Source organism: Olea europaea, unplaced genomic scaffold (genome assembly GCF_002742605.1).
Source record: "Olea europaea var. sylvestris unplaced genomic scaffold, O_europaea_v1 scaffold1929, whole genome shotgun sequence".
NCBI lineage: Eukaryota > Viridiplantae > Streptophyta > Magnoliopsida > Lamiales > Oleaceae > Olea > Olea europaea.
In genome coordinates, this window is record NW_019237118.1 from 149,093 (window position 1) to 172,836 (window position 23,744).

Sequence of the window (23,744 nt, forward strand, 5' to 3'; positions counted from 1 at the left end):
TCCCTAACTCAAAATGTCTGCATTAGTCCATGACTATTATGGAAAATTAGTGAGTAGTTTTCTCCTTTTCAGAGATTCAAGACCAACTCGACATTAGGACAATACAATTTAAGTTTTTTAACATAACCTGAGTTGGTATTTACTATAATTGAATACTAATCGTGTAACAATAATGAAAAATTAGGACTAATTTTCTCCTTTTTAGAGATTCAAGACCAACTTGATATTAGGACAATACACGAACACTAAGTCGAGACCAGTGATGCAATTTTTTTATATTTAGACAATGACGGTCCAAAAGTCCCTTTCTCTTCTTCCCCCGTACAAACGCCCACCCCACTCGCCCCACCCCGCAATTCTCTCGGGCTGGTCAATAAATATGGGCTTCCGCAAAATTGCTCACTTTTTCCTCTTCCTCATTTTCTTTACACCCGGATAATTTTTTCTTCTCCGGCGACTTGCCGGCCGTCATTTCTGCGGGGATATCCCTAACCTATTTCTCCATACTCTCGTTCTTCAATATCATCCGTAGTTAAAGGTATGCTTTTTCATTCTTTCCGTATCTCTCTGTTTCTTGATTTTTGTGCAATGGGAGATTTAGATCTGATTTGTCTCTCGCAGATTGGATAATTTTTTGTTTCAAATCTTAACTCTTTCTGGATCAGTTTTTGTCTTGAGTTAACATTTTATATTTTGGGTGGGTTATATTTTTATGTTTTTTTAGCTCATTTTAAGTGGATCTTGACCAGCTTTATTGTGAATTTCAGCACTCTTCTTTGTGCTTGATAATGTAGGTTTTTTTGGATCCTCATCAACATTCATGAATTCTATTTTTTTATAAAGTCATTTTCATTTTTGATAATTTTATTTGAATTACAGCTCTTTCATTTGAATTTGGTAATGTACTTTGTTAGTTTGTTTAAATCTCACAGCATATCCAGATTCAGTCTGATTTTAGTTCATTTTTGCTTCTAAATAAGTATATTTTTCGTAAAACTAATAATAATCTTAATATTAGGTTGTGTTTTGTTTTTTTGTTTTTTTTTTAATTATTTGATAGGAAATTATTATTATTATTTTGGCCTATTTTGATTACGTTTGAAGAAAATAACAACTGGAAACTGCATTTTTTCTAACTAATCACTGTAAAAAGTTTGCTATACTATGCGTTTTTCTTACCATTTGTAATCATTTATTGAGGATGCATTATATTAATATTGCTAGTATAAATGGTCTTTTTTTTTTTGTTTTAATGTAATTACTCCTTGATATTATGGACAAGGACGAGTAATTATAATGAATGAATAATATTCTTAAACATTTTGTGTGTGTGCGTGCGTGCACGCACGTCTCTGTTATATTGGCACATCATCTGTTTCTCTTCTTCATTATAGTTTAGTCATCACAAAATATAGTTCATCTACGCATTCACAGAGGTATGCGAACAATGTGTATTTGTGTGTATGAAGGTTGAATTTTTGTATTCCCCCCCCCCCCCCACTTATCTTTCCATTATGAAGGTAAATATTTCTAGTAATATACTTCTTCTTTTTTTCTTTGTGTTGATAGACCCTTGGTCGAAAGGTGAAGGGTGATATGGATAGACAAGATAGTATAAAAGTTAATGTGGACGGTGTGAGGGGTTTTGGACTTCGAAATGTGAGTTCCCAAGCCTCAATATCTGAAATGGATGATTTTGATCTCTCAAAACTTCTTGATAAACCGAGATTAAACATAGAGAGGAAGAGATCATTCGATGAGAGGTCACTTAGTGAGTTATCCATTGGATTGACACGAGGTTTAGAGATTTATGAGAGCACATACTCACCTGGACGGTCAGTGTTGGACACCCCAGCTTCCTCTGCTCGGAATTCTTTTGAGCCCCATCCAATTGTGGCAGATGCTTGGGAAGCCCTCCGACGCTCCTTAGTGCATTTTCGGGGCCAACCAATGGGCACAATTGCTGCATATGACCATGCTTCCGAGGAAGTCTTGAATTATGATCAGGTAAAGGGTTTTCATTAGAGAAAGTTATCTTCTGGTAATAGAGTTGAAAATCGCATAATTTTGACTGCCTACTATCACCAGGCCTTATTTTTGACAAAAACATGTATCCTTGTGAGTTTATTAGATATTGATACTGAAATTGCATAAAAATGCAATGAGATAAATCTTTAATCTCACTACCAGGAAACAAATGATATTTCAGTGATTTTGATTTATATATTTCTGTTAAATAGACCATGCATGGCTAAGCTTAAATAGAAGCGCAACTAACTTTTTACTTTTTGCTGAATATGATATTAAAAGAACACTTCTTTTTCTAGAGAGTAATTCTTCACTTACTTTTTTGAAATGTAACTTTGCTTAGCAACACATGCTCCTAATAAGTTCCCTTAATTTGAAAAAAAAAAATATATATCGCTGTGCAGGTTTTTGTTCGAGATTTTGTACCAAGTGCTCTGGCCTTTTTAATGAACGGTGAGCCAGATATAGTTAAAAATTTCCTACTGAAGACCCTTCAGCTTCAAGGGTGGGAGAAAAAAATAGATAGATTTAAGCTAGGGGAAGGGGTTATGCCAGCTAGTTTTAAAGTTCTTCACGATCCAGTTCGCAAGACGGATACTATAGTTGCAGATTTTGGTGAGAGTGCAATTGGAAGAGTAGCGCCAGTTGATTCTGGATTCTGGTGGATAATTCTTCTCCGTGCATATACAAAATCTACTGGAGATCTCTCTCTGGCCGAAACACCAGAGTGCCAAAAGGGAATAAAACTTATTATGACTCTGTGCCTATCCGAAGGATTTGACACTTTTCCGACTTTGCTGTGCGCCGATGGGTGCTCAATGATTGATCGTAGAATGGTGAGATACTGAATCATTTTTATCTTCATAACAGTATCTAAAGTTTATATTCATATGGATGATAATGTTGAAATAGGTTCGTTCTCTCAAACAAATCTAAACAATTCTTGGTGGAAATTACTTAAGTTTTGGAATCTGAAAAGGTATAGGTGCTGGAGATTGTAAAGGTTGAAAACAAGGAAGTGAAATAGGGCTCTTGATGCTAAGAAAGAAAAAAAAAATATATATATATTAAAAAATATTCCAGACAGACATAATTAACTATCCATCTAGTATTTTATTTGTATGTCTTCATTGTATGATGTAGATGGGAGCTTCAGAGAAACCAACCCTATGAAAGGAATACCTTTGGCATTAAATAAACGAAAAAAGTTGAAGTAGAGCCCAAGTTTGTGAATGAATTTAAAGCACTGAATCTTGATGCTCCGTGTTTCTTCATCCTTTATGCCAATAGATGGACGTTTCTTTTGGTATATGTAGAATTATGATAAACAAATTAGAGAAGCAAACGTGTAGAGAGATGATAGATCTTCTGGACGAACAGATCTTAAATCCCTGATAGAATTTGGAGCAATGTGATCATGACAGTGTTCTCATGATGCTTTGTAGGGTTTTTTTTTTTATTTTTTTTTATTTTATGAATGGACATTATGACTTAGCAGTTAAGACTTATTATTGCTAATATGCTTTTCGAGTTTTAAAGTTTGTTTTCTAGCCCATATACATTGATACGAGGAGTGTGTCAATATCATCACAGAGTTTACAGACAATATAGGCACTTGATTGATGATAAAACTGGGATGTTTTAACGATTTGTTGGAGGATAATATTAGAAAATCGAAAAGATCTGAGGTACATGAGGTAAACAATATGGGCACTTGATTGATGATAATTCTAATATTAGGTAACTCTTTTAACTTCTAGGTGAGATTCGTTAACATGCTTTAATTTCCACAAAAAGCATTGTGCTCTTGTCCATCCTTGAAAAGAAGTTTCATGCACGTGTGTATTATGTGGAGACATGAGTTTTAAGTGTATTGTCTTGGTGTATAATCTAAGTACATGTATGATGCTCGGTACTGATACGAACAAGATTTTTGACCTTTCTTTTCTTTTTAATACAAACCAGTACTATTTTATCCGACCTGCCAAACACGCTCCAAGTGAAATTCAGTTTGTCGTAGATTTTCATTTTCCATTCAGTTTTATTCAACATGACGTGAGTTCAATTATGCCTTATTATGTAATCCTCTAAACAACAATGAACATGCATATTCTAATGATACAATTTCTTTTCTCAGGGTATATATGGGTATCCTATTGAGATTCAAGCACTCTTCTTTATGTCTTTGAGATGTGCTTTAGCATTGCTGAAGCATGATGAAGAAGGCAATGAATTTATTGAGAGAATAGTTAAGCGTTTGCATGCGCTGAGTTATCACATGAGAAGTTATTTTTGGCTCGATTTTCAACAGTTAAATGACATATATCGCTATAAAACTGAAGAATATTCTCATACTGCGGTTAATAAGTTTAATGTTATTCCGGATTCAATCCCCGAATGGGTATTTGATTTTATGCCTATGCGTGGTGGTTACTTTATCGGAAATGTTAGCCCTGCAAGGATGGATTTTAGATGGTTTGCTTTAGGTAATTGTATAGCCATTTTATCATGTCTTGCAACTCCTGAGCAAGCTTCTGCTATAATGGATCTTATTGAAGAACGATGGGAAGAGCTTGTAGGAGAAATGCCTCTGAAAATATGTTATCCGGCAATCGAAAGTCATGAATGGCGAATTGTAACAGGATGTGATCCAAAAAATACAAGATGGAGTTATCACAATGGAGGATCCTGGCCAGGTTCTTCTTTTATGTTCACTTCTCATATTGATTTCATGCCATCTTTTACCAGCAAAAAAATAAATAAATAAATAAAATAATCCTACTAGTATTTAAGGCTTAGTCCCTGTCAAGAAATGCCTTCTATTGTACTTGACCCGATAAACATCTTTCTTCCCCGTATCAAGGACTATTCGTAAGTATTTCCTTCAGAAAATTTTTTAAACGAAGAAGAATTGCCAATAGCTGCTTGTACTCCCTCTGCTTTTAAAGTGCGAGCATGTTTGGCCAAATACATATGTAAGTACTATATTTTACCTTATTTTAACAATAAGGTAAAAGTTACTAATTAGATATGCTCCTTTTTTTTTTTTTAAACAGTAAGAAAAAGTAACTTATTCAAGCGTGTTTGGAATAAATCTGAGGAGCAACTTCTACTTATTTTGAGCTTAGCCAACATGCTCTAATTTTTCTTTTTAATATGTCAACTCATACATTCTGTTTCGTGACATTCTTTCTTCGTCTTAAATACAGTGCTTTTATGGTTGCTAACGGCTGCGTGCATCAAGACTGGGCGGATACAAATTGCAAGAAGAGCAATTGATCTTGCTGAGAGTCGTTTGCTCAAGGACGGCTGGCCTGAATATTATGATGGAACATTAGGAAGATATGTCGGTAAACAAGCAAGAAAGTACCAAACATGGTCCATTGCTGGATATCTTGTGGCAAAAATGATGTTGGAGGATCCTTCACATTTGGGGATGATCTCCCTTGAAGTCGACAAGCAAATGAAGCCTATTATGAAGAGATCTTCGTCATGGACTTGCTGAAGAGAAAGAAACAGACAATGGCATGAAACAATGACACGGAAATTCTGAAAATCTGATTTTGTTTTGTTATGAAAATTTTACGATGATTTACGTAATTTTAGGTGTGATTAAATGTTTGGTTTTTGTACATTGGATTCTGAATGCTTCTCAATATAAACCATTTCAGTATATTACATTTCTTGAAGGAATTTTAGTAACCTGGACTGAGGTACTAAATTTATCGTTTGGCTGTGTGATCAAATCAAAGTGCTGAAGCAATATCATTAGGCAGGGTGGAGTTAGGAGTGTGAATAATAACGAAAATGAGAACCGACATGTTTGGCTAAGCTTTAAAAAGTTTAATTACTGTTGAGTAATTTTGGTTCAAATATGTTAAATTTTTCTTTCTTTTAATTTAAATAAGTTGTTTATTTTAGAATATACTTACTATGATAAACCTTTTTGGTCATGATATATCTATAACAATTATACCATGATTTCGAGTACTTTTTGCATCTCAATCTTAGACTATGGTATCATCAAACTCGTGTCTTGGTTATTTTAAGTAACGGGTAAGAACATGGAAACCTGCCACTACATAATTCGAGTTAGGTTTTTATTGAAGACAAAGTATGAATCAATATCCGTGTTACGACACTCAAGTAACCTCATGGAATCAACAATCCTTTTCATTCCGAACTTTTACGGCTTGTTTCGTCAAGTGAACTATAGAAATTGGACTATCTGTAAAAGAAAAATAATCTAAAATTATAAACACTACACTATCAGTATTGTGTTTATAGCGTTACATGGCTACTAAATTTACCAGGACACTGAATTGACTTTATAATCCCAAAAATAATTATTGGCAGATGCATTTATTATAGCTTTTATAGTAGCAGAAATACATATATAAACAAAGGTTTGAAAATTTTGCAACAATACTGGAGGCAAAAAAAGTAACAAGCTTAAAAAAAATAATGTTAGGTAAAGGTGGGGTAGGGTCGGTGTTGGAGGGGAGGTGCTGGGATTTGCTGTGATTTCTTGTTGCAATAGATGCTAGCTACTAGCTAGCTATCACCTGAGCTGTCTGCATGAAACTTAAAGGCATGTTTGGTTAAGTTCAAAAAAGTTTATAAGTAAATAATTCTTAGAATATTTACACAATCAAAGCTACTAATAGTCCTCAAGGGACGACATCCTCCTACAATAGTTCTTTGCTAATTTTCTATGTTAGGAAGGGAATGAATACTTGGGATTCATGATTATCATATTATAATTTACAAAGTTGAAAATAAATAAGTTATTTATTTCGATATTAAATAGAACGTTATTTTAGATTTACAAGTTGTTGAGAATTAGAACTAATTCTATTCACCTAGAACAATCAATAAGCAGAAATATATAAAGATACACAAGATTTATAGAAGTTTGACATTGAAAGTTACACAATTCAACCCAAACAACACTTAGAGATGGGTGAATAAATAGGGGTTTGCACTGAATTTAACAAATATTAATTAACAATTGCAGCACGGTATGATTATTAATTAGTTCAGTCCAATTCACATGCAATCTACTCTATGTTGAATTATCGCAATATAATAAATTGCTAAAAAGTAAAAAAAACGGAGAGTTTGATGACGAATAAAACCCAAACTGGGTAAAACTCTAGGCACGAGCCAGTATGAATCCACTATAAATGAACACACGTTACTACCACCAGACTAGACCTACACACGTTCTTTCCGACCTCCTATACTGCAATTCCCAAAGCCCTCCTGGATTGCGTGTTTCTGCGCCCCTCCTGGATTGCGTGCTCCTGCACTAACTCCTAGCTTTTGGTCTCGTCTATCTCCTGTGGATTCCCCGAGAACTCTCCGTTCTCTAACGATCAGAACTCCGATCACCTTCCTTGATCTTCAATATCGCACAATTCCATAGGAAGTTTTTGGTTTTTAGTGTTTGAGTTTCAGGTTTGATGTTTATCACTCGCCGAAGTTGATGAAGAATGGATTTTATGCTTTTGAAGGATGCAAGTGTTTTCTCTAATGGACAATCCAAGCTTTTTTGTGAAATGGCACAGATATTTATATGTGGAATGTTTTGGGTAGTTTGGAATTGTTAAAACTCTCGAAAAACGAAAATTATGGTTTTGCGAGAGAACCTGTCGCTTGAGTGATAGTTCAGCGAAACGCTAGCGACGGCCTTTCGTTCGAGCGAAGGCTTGATGAGAAGCTAGAGATGTCTTTTCTACACATGCCGCTCAAGCAATGTGTTGGCGAGAATCAAGCGACAAGGCGACGGTCCATTCTTCCTTGTTTTGACATTAAACCATAACTTACAAACAATTTTTACAATATTGCACACGACTCCTCGACTTTAACATTATTTCAATTTGACCATTTTTGTCCACAGAATTGTCAATCACAATTAAACCTAACGACCACAATATAAGATTGCCGATGCATAAATTCGCTATGATGTAGTAAAGAAGTTTACAAGAGAAAATCACATGTCTATCTTCTATAAAATCTATTTCTTTCTTTTATGATGATAATGTAAAAGTCTAATAATGGCTCTCTATTTATAAGATAAATTAGGGCAAAGTCAAAGTTTAGAAGGACTCAAATTCCTAGAATAAAATTTACAATGACACAAATTTCTTAACCGCCCTTAATGAACTTTTTATCCTGGGATAGAGGGGATTTCTTCTCCCCTGTTCCAACCCTCGACAGTGGCCTCAATGATCGGCGTACTGATTTCATGTGGTGACAATTATTAATTTCCACAACTTAACATCAGCAACTATATTTTATGCTTAGCTGTCTGTCCACTCTCCTTTTTTTAGAAGGGTTATTCTCTTTGTACAGCACTAACAGTCCCCTCACATGAGGATTGAGGAGGCCCTCACATGAGGGGGCTATAAGTCACCCTTACTAGAAATACTTAAGACATCACTTTCATGTAGTGACAATTATTAATGTCCACAACTTAACATAAGCAAGTATATTTTATGCTTAGCTGTTTGTCCACTCTCCTTTTTTTAGAAGGGTTATTCTCTTTGTACAGCACTAACAGTCCCCTCACATGAGGATTGAGGGGGCCCTCACATGAGGGGGCTATAAGTCACCCTTACTAGAAATACTTAAGACATCACTTTCTGTGGTTCTTTCTTATTTTACCTCTCTAGACCATTTTCATTTTTGGTCCCTCCTCTGAATCTTGTACCATGTTGCCTGTGTGGGGTGGGGGTCTCATATATATTGGACTGAGAAGACAAAGTGGGAGGTTTCGTGTGACAAATGCCAACTGCATGATGAGTTGTCTCTTATTACAATTTTTAATGTCCTAAATTCCAAATATACCATTGAACAATGTCTTAAATTTTAGATATTGATTCGGAAAATGAAAGGTTGAATTGAGCTCCAATTGGAGGTTAAAAATTAAATAAAAAGGGAAAATTTCATATGTTAAGCCTTCAAATCAATTTTAAGAGGAAATGTCTACAATTTCAAATATATATAGAAATCTGGTTGATTGAAAATAGTCGGACAATAGAGCTCACAAATTGAAAGTTATCATCACAGTATAACAAAAAAATTTTAAGTTGGTGACTAACATTACAGAGTTGTTGTATTGAATTGTTGACGAAGGGCTTTGAATTAGATCTAAATGTGGTGGTTGCCATCCCCTCTTACACCTGTTCGAGATCCATGAATACAACATCTCAATGGTGGCGACTTGTTTGGATTTTCAATTTACGAAAACATCGACGAGAATTGACGAATTATCTAATCGAATTTCAATTTAAATTACTTGTGAACTGTTACCTCTGATATTGATCCAATGACATGTTATCAGTTCTCTTAGATCTATGACATGTGGACATTGATCCGTTACTTGTGGTATTACTTCAATGGCATGTAACTAATGTTCTTAGATCTATGACCTATAGACATTAATCCGTTAACTATGAATGGTGACGTAAGACCTATGAACTATTAAAATATGACCAATTAATATTGACATATGAATTATAACATCTGCCTTTTAACATCTGTAATCTATACAATATGACATGTGACCAGTGAATGGTGACATGTGACCTATGAACTATAACCCGTGACCAATTAACATTGACCTATGAACATTTGTGACCTACACAATATGATCTATGACTTGTAAACAATAACCTATGACCTACGAATATCTATGATCTGTGAACTATAACCTGTGATATTGACTTGTGAATATTTGTGACATGTGAACTATAACCTGTGAGCAATTAATTAATATTGACTTTTGAACTATAACCTGTGACTTGTACAATATGACTTGTGACACGTGAATGGTGACCAATAAACATAAATCAGTGATCTGTGACCAATTCTATTTCATCTATGACCTGTAACAAGTGCACAAAGACGTCTGACATGTTATCAATTCACATGTCATGTCATTGTGCATAGATCATAGGTCATTGCATCAATATTACAAATTATCTATTTTATTGGTCACATATTATGTATTGGTCACAAATTAACCTAATTTTTATTAATCACAACAGTGTTTATATAATTTCAACCTAACCCAAACTAAGCCCTATAACCACCATCAGTAGCACTACCACCACAACAACCACCACCACTATCACCTCCAACTCCACCACACTGTGTGGAAGCTTCAAGTTCTTGAGCCAATGCGAGAAAGAAATGGCGTCTCTCCTGCTATAAATCGTTGCTCCATCAGTTTCTGGATCTGTAGTAGTTATACTTTCCCCAAACAACCTGGTCCTTCCTACTGTCAAAGGCAAGCCTATAGCAGCTATGCGCCCCCAACAGTTCATGTCGTCGGTTCAAATCGACATACCTAGTGCAAATCATCGACGTGCGCAAGATGTGAAAAACTTTCACATCTTGCGTAATGGTGAATTGAACGCCTCATAGAGAGGAAAGAGTTGAAGCGCTGCTATTGCATACTTTCCAATTTTAAGACATTTGCTCCGCCAGGAGTAGCGGTGTCGAAATGTAGGGAGTGGAGAGTTGAGTGGGTAGAGAGAGAAAAAAGATAGGCTCCTTTTGGTACCCATTTTTTCAAAATGCATTTTCTCTCTTCTTTTCAACCACACATTCTTCATTAAAATAATATTACACGTAAATAAAAAACTTTTCCTTATTTTTTAACCACACATTTCTCATCAATTTATTATTTCAAAATGCATTTTTACATAAAAATGGCTTCCAAACACCCTCATAATATATGTTTGGGGGATGAAATTGGGTTAAGAGCTAATTGGGAAGTCGGTGGGGCATTAATTTAATTTTAAATTATTATTAATAATTAAATTAATGAATAATTAAACCTTAAACCTGATTTTAGAATTCTAATCTTTAAAAACCCGCTGCAATGTAATTTCCACTTAAATAAATAAATAAATAAATTTCTTCATTTTTTTATCTTGAAGGTTCTTAGATATTTAATTTTTTGGCTATAACATGACCTGATTTGTACCCATTTTTCGATATTTCTATCGTACTGATTAGTTAGGTCCAATTCTTATAATGCTATCATAAAAAAAAAAAAAAGGTTGAATCCCAATCTTGAGGGTCCCACCGCTTCGTCCCTAGAGATTTGTGAAGGAGATAAATTGCGGGATGTGCCCTAACAGGTTAGGGAATAAGAGCTACCTGTACACTACGCCTATAATGCTATCGTTGATATCATAAAATATGGTTAGCGATGTGCATAGAGCCAAAGTCCAATCACTGTTATACGAATTTTTACTTCTCAATTTATTTTATTACTATTTTACTAAATAACTTCTTTTTACGACTCTGTTCAATTCATCACTATATTTAGCTCCCGTTTGAGAGCAATTTTGAGAATTGATTTTTTAACAATTAGGAGAAAAGTCGGGACCACTTGTGAGAAAAGAAGTCAACTTTCGCGGTTAGAATAGTGAAATAACGAACCAAAATAAATGTCTAGTCTAACCGAGAGTAGAAAAAAAACAAAGGACCAAAAAAAGTAAAAAATAATAATAATTTTAACTTCACTATAATATGGCAATTAACACGATTGAGTATGTGATTGACGTCGAACTATCTTTAAATCAGCGTTCTAATGTTTGTCTAGACACGTCTAAACTCGAGGCTCAAGAAAAATGCTACTCATAAGACAAGCGAGAAACTCAATTATCTTAACTGATAATAGAGGGATGAAAGTGTCAAGTAACAAATGTGAAGGATGGAAGTGAGAATTACACAAATAGAAATAGTGTGGGCCTATGTGCATGGAATTGACTAGTTTGACTTAAAGACTTGGAATCAATTTGAAATCCATCCCACTTAATACTAAAAATCAAATATTTGGACAAACAGAAAGCACCTCAAGACCGACTTGTTCAACTCAAAATCGAATTGATTTGTGCTCAAATATTTATATTGTATTAATTTATTTAATCATTTTAATACTAGTTCAATGTCACTCTTTCGAACAAACATTAAGATTTGAGAGAGAATTCATTTGTACATAAATGAATTTTACAGAAATAATACAGAAATCTCACACAGGCGCCGCCGATGAGAATAAAATAATGCAAAAAAAATAAAAATAAAAACACCCTTTGTGTCTTATTTGGAGGGTTCTGTGACCAAACCCTTCCTTCTGTACAAGTCGACTTCAAGATTTGATCTTTAAATCATGTTATATGTACAAATTTTTTTAACAAACTCCCTTACTCTCTACTCACAATGGGGGTAGGAATCACAAACTGATTTTTTTAAATTCACGTGGGATTCGCTAATTTTATGAGAGTGGATAAATTATTTTTTCAATAAAATTTTGTACAAATATTTTTATTCATCTCTAAGCATCACTTAAAATTTCTGGAAGCCAGCTAATGTGTACTGCATTCTTACCTCACAAAGAGACCCCACCAATGGCCTCAGCTTCTGCTTCTGAAGGTCCCCACCTGCCACCACTAGTCCCACCCCAAACACTGATCCTCCATTTGCGTTGTAGAACCCACACCTACGCTATCTCCTATTCCCCAACCCCACCTTCTCCCAAAAGACAGCAGTCAACCAGAGAAAAAGAACCCCACCACTTCCTCTTGTTCAGTGGGCTTAACAACTTGATCTCTCAAAGCTTCTAATTTCATCGATTAATTGGATAGTATGTTTGGAGAATTTTCTTGACAAGTTCCGGATTCAAAATTTCCGACTTCACCACTGCATATGTATGTAGAGAGCAATCTTTATTTCGAACCTGATTATTATTTATCATAAAAGATGGAATTTATGCAGTCACAGCGCAAAAATCAAGGTGGTGACAGTGGCTCAGACAACCAAGAACCAGCCTCTCTCCAATTGGTTTCACCTCACCAAATTAGTCAACCTGAACCCAGCCATGGGTCCGGTCAGACCCCAGCCCATGGTCCCTTCTTGGGTTCCATTTCCATGCAATCAAGATCCTCACTTTTCTCCTCCACCACCACCAATAACTCTTCTGATTCAAACAAAGCTGCTAAAAAGCCCTCTAAGGACCGCCACACGAAGGTGGATGGCCGCGGGCGGCGTATACGAATGCCAGCCTTATGTGCGGCTAGGGTTTTCCAGCTGACCAGAGAATTAGGCCACAAATCTGATGGAGAAACCATAGAATGGCTTTTGCAACATGCTGAACAGGCCATTATAGCAGCAACTGGTACAGGTACAATTCCGGCTAACTTTTCGACGCTTAACGTGTCTTTACGTAGCAGTGGCACCACCATTTCAGCTCCGCCGTCCAACTCTTCTCCTCTTTTTCTCGGCGGCGTCGGTGCCGATATGCTAGGGTTTCATCATCAGTTAACATCAAACACCGGTTTTGGACAAGACCCGGATGAAAATTACATGAAAAAACGGTTCAGAGAAGATACTGGTGAAGCAACCTCGCCTTCAGCTGCTAAACTGCAAGATCAAGAACCCAATTCCGAACCCAAATCCGGTTCTTCTCAGCCTTCAAACTTCATCCCGGCTCCGGCCATGTGGGCAGTAGCACCTGCAGCCACCAACGTTGGAAACACCTTCTGGATGCTTCCAGTGACTGGTAGTGCCGCCACGGCCTCCACGGGTGGAGGGCAGCAGGAGCATCATGAATTACGGCAGTACAATGCACCATCCATGCAGAGAATTGGTGGGTTTGAGTTCCCCGGCGTCGGTAGGGGCCGATTCAGTCCAGTTCAGCTTGGTTCAATGGTATTGCAACAGCAGCAGCCGGCGGTTCAGCAGCTGGGGCTACGTATATCAGAGACTAACATGGGAACGTTGGCCTCCATTAATGCATATAACAGTAGAATTGATTTGGGTATGAATTTGGAGCAACAAAACCAGCCTCAAGGTAGTGAAAGTGGAGATGAAAATCCAAAAGATTCTCAATGATATCATCATTTTGATTAGCCCCTTTGCATGTTACACTCTTCAAGGAATCCTATTTAATTTTTTCGAAAGATTGTGTGCATATATATATTTCTTTAAGGTTCCTTTGCTTCTTTTTATGTAGTCAATTAGGGTTTTTGAAAGCCAATGCGAATTTGTTAGATTTGAAATAGCAAAGGTGCCATGTGAATGCCAATTTTGATCTTGTTTTTCTGCGTAAGAATGGAAGTCGAAACTAATCTTTTAATCACTGCTTCTATAAATTAAGGGGCAAACAGAACACCTTTGCTCCAGTCTGGTTGTATTAGCAGATATAAAAAAATAGAGTTCAGCCTTTGCACTGTGCGTTGAAGAAAATTAATATAAATGAATATATGTCAAGTTTGTCGAACAACTTTAAATTTTTAGATAACATGATTAATATGATCGATACAATACTACCGTTAGTGAAAATACAAAATTCCATCTAGTTGGAACTTTTTGCCCGGGTCAGAGTTTTTTGAAGAAAATATAAATCAGATTGAGTAATATAGATAAGTGAATAAAGTTATTTGTACAATGATAATTGACGACTTTCGTTGACAATGCGTGTGTTGTCAAGATTTGTTTGGTTGATTTAAAAAACAGTTTTTAAAATGAACGATGTAGTCTTTGCCTACTCATGATTTTTAACAAAAAATTGTCGATTGTAGATGTAGCATGGTTCTAGATATGTACTTCCAAAATATGGAACACTAATGCTAAAGTGATAGGGTTGATAGAAAAAATAAACAGGGGCCCCTACTTATTTCCCCTGTTCCTAGCCCTATCAGCCTAGCAGAGCTCAATATGGAACTCAATGCTCTTCGTCCCTATTTAGTTTATATGCGTATTATTCATGAGTAAGGTATTGGCATGTAAAGTACTACAACACTAGTTTATGTTGTATTATGTGATATGTTTAATTAAATATAGAATTATGTAACTCATTTCAATTGTATATTTCATTGAATGTTACTCAACATCATCTAATTAGAGTCGTAAACAATGATGTTACTAATTATCCATCGATATTTGAATTCTAATAGCTCTTAATTATTTAGTTCATATCTGTTGAAAATTAAAATTCACAACTTTAATTAAAGTCAAAGTCAACAATTAATTTTAACTACACTATCAATTAAATATATAATTTTTAATCACATTTAATTAACTTTTTATTAAAATTGGATTTTAAACCCTTCAAACGGGGCTTAATATATAGTCAAAGAAAATATTAAGTACTCCACATTGAGAACTTTTCCATAGTTGATTGTAATTATTTTAGGAAAAAGTTTTGACCTTTTGTTTGCAGGAGGGGCATCCCCTTTTCTCTTCATTATTATTTTCTGGAAGAAGGATGTAGCGTGGGGGTGGTGGGAGTTGATTGATATTTGATAATTTGTGCCGACACTTTGTCCTTTTTCTGAAAGTTGATCACGTGATCATATTTTTATCAAAAATAAAGAAACTTTTTTTTTTTTAGGAAGTGGTAAATTTCTATTTTCCAAATGATTCTCTCTCTCACTTGTCCATCAATAAAATATGGACAACTGTAATATTTTTTAAATTGAAAATCAAATCAATTATACTTTTAATTAAAAATTTCGATATAAATTACAATCTTACAATCAAACACACCCCTTGTAGAGAAGTAGGTTCAATAAATATATAAAATGATTATTCAATAGAAAAAAAAATTATATATTTTATAATAATTGGGCCCTCATGGTTGAATGATGAAAGCAAGAATGGATGAATCAAACCAGCTTCTTTTGTCTGTCATTCTCATGGCCTAATTCAGTAAAGCATCCCACTGCTTTGGATTCTTTCTACTAAACATTATGAAATTCAATACACCAGAATCACCAATAATATTTACCCTGAATGATTAAGAATAAGATTTTGAGTTCGATTCATTGCTAAGAAAAAAAATTTATTTATGTGTAATATTATTTCAATGAATAATGTGTTGTTGAAAAAAGAGAGAAAAATGCAGTTTGAAAAAAAATGAAAATCATATAGAGTCGTCTTACATGATATACATGTGACAGTTAGTGATTTGATGTATTAATATGACAATTTTTTATTAACTCATATATCAAATCTCAAACCATCACATATATACCACTTAAGATGACTATTGGTGATCTTCACTACTAATAGCATTACTCGTTGGAAAGCGATGTTGATTTATTATTGCGGACAGAAAGAGAGAGAGAGAAGCAGCACAAGGCGGTTAATAGTGGTGACAAAGCACAGCCTTTGTTAGCCCTATCGTAATTTTAGTACATTTTTCTCTCTTCTTTTTAATCACATTTTTCAATAAAATATTATTACATATAAATAAAAAACTTTACCTTTTTTTAACCTCTCATTATCCAAAAAAACACTATTCCAAACATTAGAATTTCAGATAATGGGGCCAAACGAATAAACTATCCGCCCGAGTGGTTGTGAAGAATCCGCATAACCTATAGTCACGTACATGTAGCAATAAACCTAACAAAGCCTATATATATATATATATACATATACACACACACTACATTTGGTCTAATAACAAAACAAACCTAAATTCCCAGCATTCCACCATGAACTCGAGAATGCAAGTTACATTTATGTTCTGTTTGAGCCTTCTTTGGGGGGAAAAATGTGTTTTCTAATATTGATTTTTCTGAAGAAAGGGTAATTCAAAAGTAAAAAACTGTTTTGAATTTACATGAAAAATTAATTTATGAAGGAGAATATGTATTTGAAAATGAATTTATAAAAAAAAAAATAAAAAAAGTGGGGGTAGATCTCTATTGACATTACACGTAAATATAAACCATACACAACGCAAAATATGCAATTGATAAAATATTTCAACGTATATTAGGGAGAAAAAAAAAACAGCAACGTAATCAGAAGCAAGAATTTAACAGAACTATTGTCACTTAAAAGAAAAAAGCATTGCATATAGCAAGCAGAATGCTGAAAACCGATTAACCGTGTGACAAAATAGATTCCTCGATTTTGTCTACCCAAGGCATTTCAAATTTGTCCATTATTGCAATAGAAGGGGACTTAACAAGATAAAAATTACGCTGAAGCAGTCTTCTTTTGCTGAAAGACAACAGCATAAACTGGGACGGCAACACCAATGCTGAATGCAGTAAAGACCCCAAGAGTCATCTTAAGTTGTTGATGCTTCATCCTGTCCAAGTTGTACATGTGCTTTGCGTGAAGGTAGAAAGGCTCATCATGGCCATGGGCATGCCCTCCTCCCATACTCTTCATGCCTGTGGAGTGGAACCCCCTGCTCACTGTAACACCAGAACAAATTTCACCATTTCAACAGGGCATGCAATAGAAAATAGTATCTTATATCTATTTTTAACGAGTAATTTTACAAAAGCACAAATTGGACTATCCATAATATAGAATTTTCTAAAAGCAGTGGGATATTGAAAAGCTTCATAAATTATCTTCCTACTTGCATTTGAAACATAAAAATATCTGGAAGTTCAGTGGCATAAGCATTTAAAGGAGTGCTGCATGAGAGCCACCATATCTACTTGTAAATTCTACTGAAATGAATTCCTACAAGTTTGTCTTGAATTGGGATCCTTCGTATCCTATTTGACATTAAAGAGATTGATCAATGAAAGTGTCGGTTTTTATTATGTTATAATAGATAAAGAAGCCATCAAAACTCAAAAGACACCCGTGGAATTCATTACATTACACATTCTATGAATTTTCAAGACACGAGACTCTTTCATGGTTACATAGATTTCTTCAATTAATAAACTGTGCTGGAAAATGTCATTGGCTAACTTCAAAGTCTTACAGCACGTACAAAATGATAGTATTGACTAATTCCATCAATATCTTCAAAGAATAATAGAACTGACAAAACAAATAGAGAACAAGATAAAATGTATGGGGTAGCAGAAGATTGAAATACAATGACACCTATTTATCAGATCATCAATAAACTTCTCATAACAATTGCATTTGCAGACTCGGTGAAATGAAAATCACAGCAAAACAAGAGGTAGAAGGACACACGACTCAAAGCAGCTTCTCCTCTCCCCAACCGTATGTCTGGCAGATCAACTATGGAAAACATAATATTCTTAAAACAATTTCCAAAATTAAGTATACAGTGATCATTTTGAGCGCTTTAATGTCAGGAGGGAAACTGACAAAGATTACATAAAGGACTGTAGAAATCTTATCCAACAAATGGTCATAGAATTTAGAAACACGAAAAGAGAAGGCATTTCCTATGTGATCTCAAACCAAGTCTAGGAGAAAAGGCAACAGATCCATATGCGGGATTAGAGCAGTTCCTGAAGCACCAAATCTTTCTTTAGCAAAAATTATTAACATTACCCACTTTAATCTCCAAATTGAGCTCATTTCTTGCATTCGACAACTCACCTGAATAAACTTTAATATCACAGGAGATACACCAGAAACCTTAAAAACATAATAAAGAAGCAACTGCTTCAAAGAACAAGTGGTCAACAAGATAAATGAATAACTGGAGTACAATGAAGCAGAAATAAAACCAATATCCTTCAATAATTGACACTATTCATTTGCATATATAAATTTTCCTGATGATATATTCTATACAATTTCTCAAGGAAAATCATGAAAAAAGGAGCGATTTTGGTACGTGACAGATTCCATACAATTTTACCAAATATAATAGAAGGAAGCACGTGAATCACTTGGATAATTTCGTTGGTGATTTAATTCAAACAGTATAAAGGGCATTTATGTTATCAGTGCATAGCCAAGTAAAACCAAATAAAAACAGATCCTTAAAGCATTTGTCCAGTGAGATCTGAAAGCAGCATCACTTGAAACAAACACATTCACTAAAAAAATTCTTTAGATCTTAACATACAGAAAATACTATTCAATCATTAGAAATTTAGAATAATTGTCAGAAAAAAAATATAAGCAAAGCAGACCACAATTTCATACTCATCAAAATTTTGAAAAAAACCTCAAATCTATTTTTGTACCTATACCAAGCAATATAATAAGTTTACGTACACCCAACTTTTATGGACGTGTCCATAGTACAATTTAGCTTCGCTTTTTGCAGTTAAGGATAGGATCTATTATACCGTATTCGTTCACATAATCTTTCCCCAACCTATACCACGGGCTTTACTCATTTACTTCTATCCCAGAAAATTCCCTCCCAAAGTTGTGGCACATCAAAGTGCTAAGTGAAAAACATAAATGTTCAAGCTACAGATGGAACAGTGCATGCCCAGAAAATGACAACCAACTAGAAACCAGGCAAAATAGTCTCCAAATTAATCATTCTTATTGAGAGCTCAGTAGGAATGGAAATGATTCAGGGCCGGGCAGCCTTCCATTTCACCAGCCTTGCCGCCGCCTGGGGTTATAATACCCCATCCCAGTCCCCGCTTAGCCTGGTGAGGGACCCCACCCCATTTCTTGTTTTCCTCTGTTTTTATTTTTATAAATATTTAAAATAAAATATAAATAAATAAATAACCACAAAATGAGGTTTTTTGCACCACATCGAGCTAACTCTCGATGGCTCAATAAGCATTGCTCATTTATAGATCTTACTTTTTTAATATGAATAGAAAACGAATAGGGGTTACAATTTTTCCCGACACTGCCTTGAAATAAGGCTGTAATTCCCTCGGAACTGGATGGGGAACATGGTCCCAGCCATGGTTGGCATTTGCATAGTAAAAATTTTATAATAATAAATTATGAAGAAATAAAAAAAACGTGTATGTATCAATGGATTTTTATTAGAATATGTACTAGTGGGATATAACGCTAAAAGATCAGAAATCCACTTCATGATCTATTGCAAAGTTCATTATTAACCATGAGTTAGTTCACCACGTCCTTTTATAAATAACTTCTTCAGCATATCTTCGGCATTAACAGTCGGATCAGAGGAAGGCAACACTTATGAAGAAATAAAAAAAACGTGTATGTATCAATGGATTTTTATTAGAATATGTACTAGTGGGATATAACGCTAAAAGATCAGAAATCCACTTCATGATCTATTGCAAAGTTCATTATTAACCATGAGTTAGTTCACCACGTCCTTTTATAAATAACTTCTTCAGCATATCTTCGGCATTAACAGTCGGATCAGAGGAAGGCAACACTGACTTTACCTCTTATTTGTCTCCCTCTAGAGAATCTAGGCAGCGACGAAAGTCCTTGGTAGAATCGAGGGATAACTGTCCAGCGGAAATGGGAATACTTTCGAACATAACAACGACATTGTGGAAAGAAGTCCAATACTTCCCTCCCGTATGACTAAAGGAAAACTACAATGAAGTTTGATTATACTTCCCTCCTATATTACTAAAGGAAAACTAAAATAAAGTTTGATTACAAAAACAAACAGGATTGAGCGAAGATTCAATAAAGGATGGGGTACCTCGTTCGAAAGATAAAAAGTAGTAACAACTTGTTTGGTTTGGATTAAAAATCAATTTTAATCTAAGTCAAAGTAAAATAATTAATATAAACCACATCTTTTATGGGTCCCACAATTTTTCAACCACACATTTCAAAAACGTCAATCACGATCTACTAAAAAATCTAATTTTCATCCCCACCAAACACCCTCTAAAATAAAAAAAATAAATGAATAAATAAAAAAGCCAAAGTTGTTAAGTGTTGGAAGAGGAAGAACCTTGGCTCTACCCATCATGGAAGTGCTCAAACCATTTATTATTTAAGAATAGAGGCTTTGTAAAATAATTTAGCCCCCATTTGGTTACCATTAAATTAAATTTTATTTTTCTCTCTCCTCATTTCAACCACACAATTTTTCATAATATAATATTACACATAAATCGAAAACTTTTCCTTCTTTTTCAACCACACATTCTCCAAAAAAAATACTATTCCACCCTTTAAAATTTGAAATAATGAGGGCCAAATGGGGACTTCATTTTATCCCATATAGAAAGAGTACAATTCATATTAAACAATTTAATTTTCAATGTGGAATAAAATAAAATCCCTTAGTAAAGCCCCAATACTTAAAGAAATGGCCCCACATCGGATTCTTTAAGCGAATATATTAGAGTAGTCTATAAAAGGAAGTGGTGGATGAACTTATGATTAAATAAGTAATATGCTTTACATTAGAATGGGCCATAAATCCATATTTTAGCCCATTGTTATTTTTTTATTTTTTTTTTATTTTTATAGTTATATTATATTATAAAAAATTAATTAAATTAAAGAAATACCTACCGGAGCAGTAACAATGTTACCCTTCCCTGGCCTTGGCTCCGGTCCAAATGGGGTAGGTCCCTGCCAAGATCGAGACAATTGGGTTTTTGGCCATCCTTGGTCTTGAGATGTAGGACTAAATCCATTAACAAAGTCCACATCACTAGCAATTAAACAATAAATGCATGAAGAAGGGATCACACGTCGGATTCTTTAAGGAAGTGGTCTATAAATAATGGAATTAACATTGAATGGACCTTGAAGTGGTCTTATCTTGTAATAGCCCATAGTATTATAACTACATTTTTAAATTTAATAAAAATACACTGATAAATACGACATTTTTCTTTATTTATATAATTTTAAATATTATATAAAAATTTATCGATACCAATGTTTTGAAAATTGGCCGAATCATCGACCCAGAAATGGTGAAAGGTTAATGGTCAAAAGGCTCAACTGGGGTCGAACTTGATCAAACCGAATGCAATAAATACATGTAAAAATAATAAAATACTATGAAAACAATAATTTTTTCTTAAAATTTTCATATTAATAATTTGTTAATTAGATTCATTATTCTATAATTTGTTAACATTTTTGTTATTCCACTATCCCAAATTGGAAGTTTATGAAACCATCGAAGAGAAGTACTTCTATAAAATGCATTATCCCACATTGGAAGTTTATGAACCATTTGAGAGGTGCATCTATAAAAAGAGCAAGTCATCCAATATTTCTCTATAGGCCTTTGAATTGTTGTTTATGAGGCTCATTCTTGAAGTTGACTTTTTTAAACTAAAAAAAAATTGGAAAAATCACAAAATCGCGACCGATTCACCGATTTACAGTTAAACCGGCCGGTTCGATGGGTTTTTAAGCAGTTTAGTCATAAGCGATTAACCGGGCATTATTGGCCCGATTTTAGGCCCGGTTCCGATTTTACCAATTGAACCGATGGGGCTGAGTAGGTTTTGATAACATGATCTTTACTAATAAGAATTGTAACGGTTAAGAACAGAGTCATGTTTCCCATGCACCACCTGATCAAGGATTTTGCCCGGCCCAACCCACTTCCCCAACTCATTGGGGCGGAGAACCACAGGATGGGTTGGGGAGAGGTATTTTGACATCCCTATCATTTAGATTGAGATATATGATGAAACAAATTTAATTGAACACAAGTCCCATAATTTGCCATATAGCTTTTGGACATGATACCTCGGAAAGAGGCACTCAAACAAATTTCAAGAAAAGTCATCATCAAGGCTCTATATTGTAAAGCAAACTCTAACTATGCTTTGTCCATGCCATCTTATGAACACTTAAAATAAATACATAGTTCAATCAAATCACAAGACACAGAGATGAGCTTACACGTCAACTTATCTCAAACCAGTAGCTTTTAGTGTTTATATATTTTAGACATGGATTAAATATCTTTTTCACGTTATCATTTAATTAAGAAACTCAATTATGAACATGAAATCTACACCCACATTTTCTAGCTTTAGGTTGACATTGCCATTTGCAATTACAAGAAAAGTAACTCCACATGGGCAAATACATTTCAAACACAAGTACCCAGTTCACTGCTTCAATTCATCTGAAGAATGAGTATGGCAGGCATTATCGCTCTGGAAATGAAATTGGAGTAATGAAAATGGATAAAGAAAAAGTTCACTACATTTCTAGATTGGTTTTTTTCCAAAATTCCAAATACAAGGCTCCAATTTCATGTTGCCACATTAATCCAATTGCTGAATCATACATAATCAATATTAAAAATAAAAACAAAAACCTATATGTACGCATTTTTGTGTGTGTGTACACATATAATATACACTTCCTGTGTTCTCTATACAAATACATCCTCTAATGATATAAATACCACGGAGTGAGCGACAGTACCCACTAAACATTAGGTCCAAATTCAATTATATATACACAAATACAGGGTGTATTCATATACGCATGTAAGAGGAAGACAAACAAAAAAAACTCACTGATTATGCGGTCATTAAAAACCCATTAACTATAAGGTCCTGATTACATCAAAAATCCATTACTCCGCCACAAATCTCCCATTTTTTTATCAATTAAAATTCTTACCACACATAAAAATATCATGATACAAAAAAAAAAGGAAAGAAAGAAAAAAAAGCTATACAAAAATAATTTAATAAAGAAAAAGATGAAAGCTCATTACACAGATCTGAATTAAAAATTGCAAAAAAAACGACAAAAAACGAGGATCTAGAAAGATTAGAGATAGCAATAGGAAACCTGATCTGGGAAGAAATGATTCAGTGGATCTCAGAAGTTTGCAAGCACAGGATTTCAATCCATTGTTCATAGCCATTTTCTTCAATCAATTTATGCGCTGAACAAAATCGAGAGTCGAGCAAATTGGAAAGGTTGAGAGTCAATCGAGGGTTTCCTTCTGTTCTGTTTCGACGGCTCGCACGTGAATGGCCCGTGATATACTAATCTTATAGGGCAAATAATTGGCAACTCTTCTTACGTTTGACGTG

General features: G+C 34.5%; 3 protein-coding genes across 4 annotated transcripts; 2 read left to right on the forward strand and 1 right to left on the reverse strand.

Moving 5' to 3' along the window:
* Positions 1 to 341: 341 nt before the first annotated feature.
* Positions 342 to 5,717, forward strand: LOC111379077 (probable alkaline/neutral invertase D). The gene is made up of 5 exons (XM_023002401.1): positions 342 to 538; positions 1,570 to 2,007; positions 2,433 to 2,864; positions 4,166 to 4,724; positions 5,238 to 5,717. Exons 2-5 carry the CDS (start codon positions 1,597 to 1,599, stop codon positions 5,531 to 5,533), a joined length of 1,698 nt encoding a protein of 565 aa, XP_022858169.1. The 5' UTR covers positions 342 to 538; positions 1,570 to 1,596; the 3' UTR covers positions 5,534 to 5,717.
* Positions 5,718 to 12,119: 6,402 nt separating this feature from the next.
* Positions 12,120 to 14,137, forward strand: LOC111379078 (transcription factor TCP23-like). The gene has a single exon (XM_023002402.1). It carries the CDS (start codon positions 12,808 to 12,810, stop codon positions 13,936 to 13,938), a length of 1,131 nt encoding a protein of 376 aa, XP_022858170.1. The 5' UTR covers positions 12,120 to 12,807; the 3' UTR covers positions 13,939 to 14,137.
* Positions 14,138 to 16,779: 2,642 nt separating this feature from the next.
* Positions 16,780 to 23,744, reverse strand: LOC111379079. Of its 2 annotated transcripts, none has more exons than XM_023002404.1 (2): positions 23,497 to 23,744; positions 16,780 to 17,261 (listed from the first exon to the last, which is right to left on the reverse strand). In XM_023002404.1, exons 1-2 carry the CDS (start codon positions 23,570 to 23,572, stop codon positions 17,038 to 17,040), a joined length of 300 nt encoding a protein of 99 aa, XP_022858172.1. In that variant the 5' UTR covers positions 23,573 to 23,744; the 3' UTR covers positions 16,780 to 17,037. The 2 variants fall into 2 exon arrangements, with proteins under 2 accessions (XP_022858172.1, XP_022858173.1); XM_023002405.1 differs by having other exon boundaries at positions 16,803 to 17,237; positions 23,497 to 23,700.